General features: G+C 43.3%; 1 protein-coding gene across 1 annotated transcript; it reads right to left on the bottom strand.

Moving 5' to 3' along the window:
- Positions 1-858: 858 nt before the first annotated feature.
- Positions 859-4668, bottom strand: LOC148010645 (uncharacterized). The gene is made up of 5 exons (XM_087672085.1): positions 4070-4668; positions 3389-3647; positions 3135-3305; positions 2905-3042; positions 859-2072 (listed from the first exon to the last, which is right to left on the bottom strand). Exons 1-5 carry the CDS (start codon positions 4463-4465, stop codon positions 1372-1374), a joined length of 1665 nt encoding a protein of 554 aa, XP_087528211.1. The 5' UTR covers positions 4466-4668; the 3' UTR covers positions 859-1371.
- Between the last annotated feature and the right edge of the window lie 3919 nt (positions 4669-8587).

Genomic DNA, 8587 nt, shown 5'->3' with positions numbered 1-8587 from the left:
TGAGACCATGGGTTCAATAACAAGATGGGGGCTCTACCAAGGAAGCCTCAGATGCATGGTGCAATGTGGACTATGCTAGTGCCAATAGCTAGGCATGTAAAGTCATCCTAATTGTAACAAGGTCAAGGAACCACAATAGTTAGTGATGTATGGGCTAGTGCCAATACCTAGACATGTAAAGTCATCCTAATTGTATCAAGGTTAAGGAACCACAATAGTTAGTGAGGTATGGGCTAGCCATGTTGAAGAAGATCAACAAGCTCGCGAATGACAACTAGAGAAAAAATCCATGATACATGACACTACAATCTACACTTACATATTAACTCTTGAATTTGGCTAAGGAACCACAATAGTTAGTGAGGCCATGTTGAAGAAGATCAACAAGCTTGCGAATGACAATTAGAGAAAAAATCCATGATACATGACACTACAATCTACACTTACATATTAACTCTTGAATTTGTTTGAGCCTCTAATGGTGGGGTAGCACTATTAGCTCTCAAAATGTGGTTGACTTTAGGCAATATGCAACATGAACAAGTATTCACTTGCAATAGTAGCAAGAAATATTCGTACACCTAAAAGTCCAAAAGCATCCCCACGCAAATACCTCTCCCTCCTATCTCAAGCATAATTATTTAGCAACATAAGGATTAGGTTAGGTGAATTGCTCAGTTAAAATTTGCTAAATTATCCTAAGATCTCAATTTAGCAAGGTCCAACTCATATTTTTGTTAAATACAAGCATAAACTTCACTATAAATATTTAAGAGAGAATTTTTGAGAGTTAAAAACAATGTGGTGTTTCGATGCTTTGAAGCCACAAGCAATTTCGTAGAATGAATGATAACCTTTTTTCATAGCAAGTAATAACTTTTTTCCATAGGCATCCCCTTTCTTTTACTTGCAATCTTCACATTAGGTAGGTTAAAAACTTTGCATTTGCCCTCTTTGGAAGGGGGTAGGATAAATTGTGTTGAATAGCTTTCCTACAATTTTGGCGCCATAGTTCTCACATTTTCTTTCCCTTTTTTTGAAGGTAAAGAAAGAACGAGAGTGAGACCATAGTTCTCACATTTTCTTTCCCTTCTTTTGAAGATAAAGCAAGCACGAGAGTGAGGCATTAAGAAAAGGTAGGGACATGCCACAACCAAAATATGTACAAGGATGATTTTAGCACGCAGGAAAAAGACTAAACATTTTCTTTTATCACTCTCGAACGGACGTCTTTATGTTTTAGGATATATTGTTGACAAATGAAACACATATTTGCCTTATGGCACGTTTTTTGTTTAATAATAACTCTAAGACGTCCAAGATGGCTGTGTTTGTTTGCTAAGGATCTCAATGGACAAGCAAAAGACAAGCCTAGAGTCTTTCGGTGAGCTGGGCACGGATCTGTTCTTTGAGAGCCACCACGCTGCCGTTTATCCACACACCCAAGCTTTTCTTCTCGGTCTGTGGAGTACTAGAAGTGGGTCCCTGCAATGGACTGAACGAGGCCGCATCTGCATTCATCCGAGGAGGACCGAACTGCAGCAACCTTCTGGCCGAGACCAATTTGCTGTCTGTGTCATCATTATGGTGAGCACTGGCTGCTTCATCTTGCAGCGCCAAGGACGAGCAAGAGGAACCAGCAGGAGTTTGCCTTGCATGATGATGATGAGGATGCAGAAGAGCCAAGCTTTGCCTCTGCTGCAGGGCTAGCGGCGATGATGATGATGTGCTTGCGGAAGGCAATGCTGCAGTGCAAGAAGCCGCCACACCTCCTCTACTTGCCGAGGCAGGTGAAACTGCAGAGCGGGCGGACAATGATGCCCTTGCTGCTGCTGTTCCCCCTGTCGCAGGGCTGCTTCTTGGGGTTATGTCGATGTGTCTTGGCTCCTTCATTGGCGTATTCGTCGAGAGATTGCGCTCCACCAACGGCTGCAGAGAGCGCTTGATCTTTCTCCTCAGATCGAATACTGTGTCGCTTGTAAGCACGGGAATGGTCAGTGTTCCCATTACCATACCCTTGCAGGTCCTAACCAGCTTCAGCTTCCGTGCTAGCGGCTTCTCTGTAATTTGCTCTGCTAAAAGCAGCAAACAAATCTCAATATTGGGCCTTTCACGAAATAACTTGTGCCAGAGACATCTCCAATTTGCTTTGCTAAACATGAACAAATGTTACCTCGAGACTAGTTGTATACAGAAATAGAAAACTAAATAGCTTGAGCCCGAGACATCTTCAATTTGCTACAGTGTTCAACATCTTGAGCTTCTACTCAAGAGGCGCACTGCACACCTAGCTAGGGGAGGTGCAGTTGAGGGCAGTGAGCTCACAATAGTATTCAACATCATGAGCTTCTGGTTGGGACACATCGCATACTTAGCTAGTGCGATTGGGAGCAGGGGGCTGCCGGCCTGAGGTGACCCAGCCAACCCCTTGCCCCTAGCCACACCTAACTAGGTATGCGGTCGGTCCCCGGCCTGGTGTGACCCCAGGCAACCCCTTGCCCCTAGCCACACCTAACTGGGTATGCGGTCGGTCCCTCATTCTGCTTGGGAGGCATCACATGCTTAGCTAGGTGTGGTTGGGAGGAGGGGGCTGGGGGCTGGCAACCCCCTGCTCCTAGCCACACCTAGCTAAGTATGCAGTCCCCCCCCCTCATAGAAGCTCGTGATGTTGTGGTGATTCACAATGTGGAAATTATCTTGGAAATTTGTCCGACGTTATTGTGAGAAAACGATACTGATTTGAGCTTTCATGAAAAGTATGCAGTCCCCCCTCATAGAAGCTCGTGATGCTGTGGTGATTCACACTGTGGAAATTATCTTGGAAATTTGTCCGACGTTATTGTGAGAAAACGACACTGATTTGAGCTTTCATGAAATGGTTTCAGCGAACAGATGTTCACTTGCCTGACTGTTCCTGCTCCTGTTGAGCAGCTGAGGGCCTGAATGCAAACTTTGAGGAGTTTTTGAAAATGCTCACTTGCAAAACGCACTGTGGATAGATGAAGTAATCTGACAAGGTCTTCTTCTCATCCAACGTTTTCCCTGTGGTACTCGCAGAAGTTAGAATCGATGGTGAATTTTATATACCGAGGGTTTCTGCACATATGGGGTTTTGAGGAAATACAGCAGCTCACCAGAAAACGAGATCCTCTGTTGCCATCGTGCAAAGCCAGTCCTTGACTCAACCATTTCCATCAGAGAGCGAACTGTATCCCTTCCTTGCACCACAAGCGTGAAGTCGTGCTCGCCGCAGATGTTTACTTGCACTGTCATGCGCCTGTGTGCCTGTTCTGCATTTGTGTCCCCTACACATCAGCCGTTACGAAATCAGACTTCAGAACAAGAACGCCATGTCAAAAGCTTGGATCTCGACAATCTTGTGACAGACCTGATTTACAGAGATCTAGCGTGCTATCTTCATAGATCATGTGCGGTCCATCAAAATCTTCTACCAAAAACTCATCATGCATCACTCGGCCAACGGAAGACAAGAGCTGCTGCGACACAGGCACGCCCGTCGCAATCTCTAGTCTCTTCTTTATCTCTGAGACTAGCGTGCCAGGGCTCACTCCAAGCAAGGGCAAGATGCCTTTCTGCGTCTCCACGAAGATGCGTCCACCTCCTTCTGGCAGACTCTTCGGAAGTTTCTGCCAAAAGGGAGAAAAGCACAGATCACTTAAGCCATAACATGTCTTCTAAAGCTTCATTTTAGCAACCATAGCCGGGTGATATGTCGTATAAAAGCTTCAATTAAGCAGCCACGGCTTCTATCCTGAACTTCAAACTCCGGAGCCTTGTCGCAGTTTTTCTAAAGCTTCATTCCTAGCAGCCATAGCCAGGCGGCATTTCGTGTAGAGCTTCATTTTAGCAGCCATAGCCTGGCTTCTTCTACATCTTAGTTTCGAACTCCGAATATCTCGTACCGTCCTAACTCAAGCCATAGGCCCCGATTTCACCGCGTTTTTCTACCTACGCATTGCCTACGTTCGTCTCTCCACTAGCTGTATGGGAAGCTTGTCGCTATATCTCTGTTTGCTTTCCTGCTTCAAGAAATTAGGGTTTCGCGCACCTTGAGATGGAGCTTGCACTCCTCGATCACATGGCGTTCGTCAAGCCTCTCTTGGTCTTGAAGCTCGACGAACTGGCCGCGCTCTCGTCCGAAGAAGGCAAAGGTCTCCTCATCGACATGGAGGTCGGAGCTGTCAGCGTCAGCGTGGCAGGAGTAGCGGCTGTGGATGTCCTCGACGCCGACCTGGTCGGCGAGGGCCGAGAACAAGGGAGCGGCGAGGCACTGCTGCTCCTCGGGAATGAAGAGGTGGTCGCGGATGAACTTCTTGAGCGAGGATTTGACAGAGGCGCGGGGGTCCAGGTTGGGGACGAGGACGACGCGCGGCTGGCTTACTGGTTGCGTGAAGGCAGAGGCTATGGGGAGGTGCTCGATCTCCAAGGCGACGGAGAACACCATGGCTGCTGTGCAATCTTTATGTGCTTTTGGAGATGGCGAGGACGACGATCGCGATGATGACGATGATGGTGAACGATCTGCAGAGAAGGATTTGGCGAGGGGGATGGATTGCGAGTAAGATCGCGCGCACCACACGAGAATTGTGGCCTTTCAAAAATCTCTGCCTAACGGCTCTTTTTCGTTACTCTCAACAAATTCGCTAAATACTCACGAGTACCCCCCTCCCCCCCCCCGGGTGGCCTCCGTGACACGTGGTTAGGGGGCCTGGCATTTGTGCCAACTAGATAGTTATTTAGGGAAGGGTAAGTAAGAGTCAAGTTGCACCCACCAGGGACAGGGGAGGAGCAATGTTCAAGAAAAACCTTTTCGATGACTTAGAATTTTGGAAGGATTTTTTGAATCAAATTACATGTATTTGACATTTTTATAACTAAACTTTTAAAAATTCAAGGTTGTAAACTTTGAACTTCAAATTTTAAAAGTTTTTTTTTGAAAATTTTACAATTCACTTTACAATAAATCTCAATATTTCGTAAACAATGGGAGAGAGGAAGTTAAATTTAGCTTGCCCCACGAATAATAGAGAAAATGAAATTTCCATTAATAAAAAAAGAGCAAAAAATACCTACAATAGCCCATTGCTCCCAATATCTCAATGTCTCTCTCTCTCTCTCTCTCTCTCTCTCTCTCTCTCTCTCTCTCTCTCTCTCTCTCTCTCTCTCTCTCTCTCTCTCTCTCTCTCTCTCTCTCTCTCTCTCTCTCGTGAAGATAATTGAATCAAGTAGAAAATATTTACATCAGACCATCAGGTCAGCAAAGGAAAAAATACAATTGAAAGTCTACCACAACTGTAACACAGAAATGTCACTCAGAAAGGACAGTTGGAGTGGAGCGAATAATATCCAGCCAAGGAGCAGCAATGTTAGGAAGAACCAAATCTGTTGAGACCATAGAGGAGATCCCATAACATTAGGCCACACACACGAGCCACATGACCATGGATACCCAATACTGAATCAAAAATGAAGGCATTCCGAATACGCCATATATGCCATAGGGCTGTCCATCTAAGAAAATGGAAAAGGCAGGAAAAATTTGAGTGCAAAGAGGACGAAGAAGTCATTTTTCCCATGATCCAAGAACGAACTGATATCCGGTGCTAAGTTACCGTGGACCACACACGGGAAACAAAACTCCAAATCTATTTAGCAACAAGGCAAGAGACAAAGAGATGAAGCATTGTTCCATCACATGTGCAGAATACACAACGACCAATAGAGATCTTGCGGGCACATAGCACATCGCCAATTGGAAGACCCCCAATAAGTAGCCTCCACATGAACACTTTACCCTGATATGGAACCTTAGTCTTCCAGTGCTGGATGAATCTTTCCTACCACTTCTTTTTGCTATCCCGAATATGCCACAATTTATTTGCCTTTCCCATGACACATCTCTTGGCCTCCACCATTTGATGATAAATTTGGTTAGCTGATCTTTTCTCAAAAACATCAAGAATCACAAACTTCCAATCACGTCAGGGAGACAATGGCTGTAATACTGGCAAAGGGGAAAACCTCAAAAGCATGTCTTATATAGATGACCACATGTAATGATAACCTGGAGGTACTCGGAAGTGCTAACAGATATACCAAAAAGAATAAAGAGGGACCTGTCCAAGAATGACACCATCATGGACTGTCTGCAACCCCAATCAAGCCATCTGATTAAATGTACCTTTGTGCTAATCTTTATCAAACCAATCCAACAACTTGGAAGTAGCCAATACTTCACCTTGCATCGAATTCTCCTCCTTACGAGAATCAAGAGAGCGCCAAACTGCAAAATGTAACATTACCTGCCAAGATGCAATGAAATGAGAAAGGAGAAAAGACTTGGAGGCCTTCACATGTCTTGTGGAATTAAGCACGTGCCACCAAGAAGCATGAATAATTGTGCTACCATGAGAGATTCCAATCTTTTCTATAAAACATTTTGCAATATCTGACCAAGGATGACTATCTATACATAGTGCCTGCAAAAGTGCTAGCCTCATTGTTGCCATATGCAAGTTAACATCCAACAAAGTTGCTCCCCCCATCCTTTTAGAAGCAGTAATATGCTGCAATGAAATCCACACCTAGCCCAAGCGATTCCCTTCCTTTTCCAACAACATGAATCAGATAGGTTGAACCAATTCCAAAAGAGACTTCTTGGTCCAAGGAAGCAGAGGCAAGAAAAATGAAATCATGCTAATCATGATGCATTGAGTAACCTTAAGTCTCACATGAAGAGGCCAGCCTTGGGACTTCCAATACATGAACCGATCATGAATACAAGATGATATCCAATCCAACAATGCACAAGGAGCTACATCCATGCCAATAGGATAACCAAGCGTTTGATTATGTTTCCCTTAGGAATCACAATTCCATGCTAGCCCAAGGCACGCGAATCATTTTTCGTGCAAGAAAGCAGTGTAGATTTCTGAGTGTTAATATGAGAAGTCCCAATGCCATCGCAAAAATATTCCATGCAACCATTGCTCGATTGACATTCGAGCGATCAACCTTAAGAAACATGAAGGAATCATATGCCAAAGATTGCCCCAAAAATTGGGCCCCATTAGGAAGAGTTAGACCAACAATCTCACCTTGATCAGCCAACTTGTCCAACAATGAAAGCATTGGGTGAGTGACTAAAGCAAATAGCAAAGGGCTGAGAGGATAGCCTTGCCGAAGAGACCAGGATAAGGCAATTTCATATGTGATCCCTCCATTAACTGTGATGTGGGCTACAGCACCCTGACTAATGGTATCCACAAGAGAAATCATATGAGGCCCAAATCCCATGGTGGTCATTAGCTGCCACAAAAAAGACTGGCTTACATGATCAAATGCCTTTTCAATATCAAGCTGGAGTATAACAACCTACTAGGCTAAAGCTTTAGCATAGTCAATCCCCAATTGAACATTCAAAATATTGTGCATTATATTTCGATCCTTAATGAAATCGTATTGACGTGGATGAATCAACTATGAAAATACTTTCTGCAATCTGTTGGCAATGATTTTAGAAAAGATTTTATATAAGGAACCCATAGCAGAAATGGGTCTCCATTGTTTCAAGGAGGATGGAGAGGGAACTTTAGGCAATAACCGAACGACAGCAATCTTCCAATCTAAAGGCATCTCACCATAATTCCACACTTGCTGATGAAAGGAAAAATTCCACAACATTGTTTACACTAATCATCATAGTGGATTTCTAAGGAATTATGTAGTAACACCTCATTTGCATTTAGTTTGTCAACAATTACAAAACCGAAAGGTCGATTGAGTGATCAACATGCTGCATGACATAGTCCTACGTATGCAAGAAACTTTTCTACTAAAAAATATGACATATATGATGCCAATTTTACAAAAACAATAACAAATGGCTGATGGGGCCAAGAGATGTACCTTCAAACCCTAGAAATCTACTAGCCACCCAAACACTCTCATTTGATGAAGCTTAATGCATTTGCAAGCAAAAATTCCAAACCACAATTGCAAAAAAGGGAGACAAGAGGATGCCTCAAAGACTCCTAATGTGGCTAGCTTACCTACGTGTTCACTTCAAAATCCTTTACATTTAAGGGAAGGCTACAACCACAATTTTTTGTGGAATGCTTGAGCACATTGTAATAAAACTATACTTTCGATATTGCTAGATCTCAAACCATGTTTATGTATAATGAACTTCAATTACATTTATTGTTTTCAATAATAAAGATTTTTTAATAACACTTTATATGAAAACATATTTTATTTACACAATCATACATTAATTGTTCAACTTGCTCATATTATAGTCTTCATAGTCTATCCACATTGATAGAGATGTTCAAACATTTCTATTTTCATCTCTCCATTGTTCTAACATAGAATTCATATGGAAAATGAGGAGTCATCGAATCCATTGGACTCAAACCTCCCAACTAGATTATGTGGAAGCCCAACATAGGCAAGTTAGAACCCAAATGCAACAACTTCTCCTCCTCATTCAAGCACTATACACATGACAAATGCTATGAATAGGGTACTCAGGGATTTTATACCACAATTGACAATGCCCTTC

The sequence above is a fragment of the Lygodium microphyllum genome, chromosome 29 (assembly GCF_053477565.2).
Source record: "Lygodium microphyllum isolate KBCC chromosome 29, Lygodium_microphyllum_v1.1.10, whole genome shotgun sequence".
In the NCBI taxonomy this organism is placed as follows: domain Eukaryota; kingdom Viridiplantae; phylum Streptophyta; class Polypodiopsida; order Schizaeales; family Lygodiaceae; genus Lygodium; species Lygodium microphyllum.
This window is presented reverse-complemented; position numbering and strand designations above follow the sequence as displayed.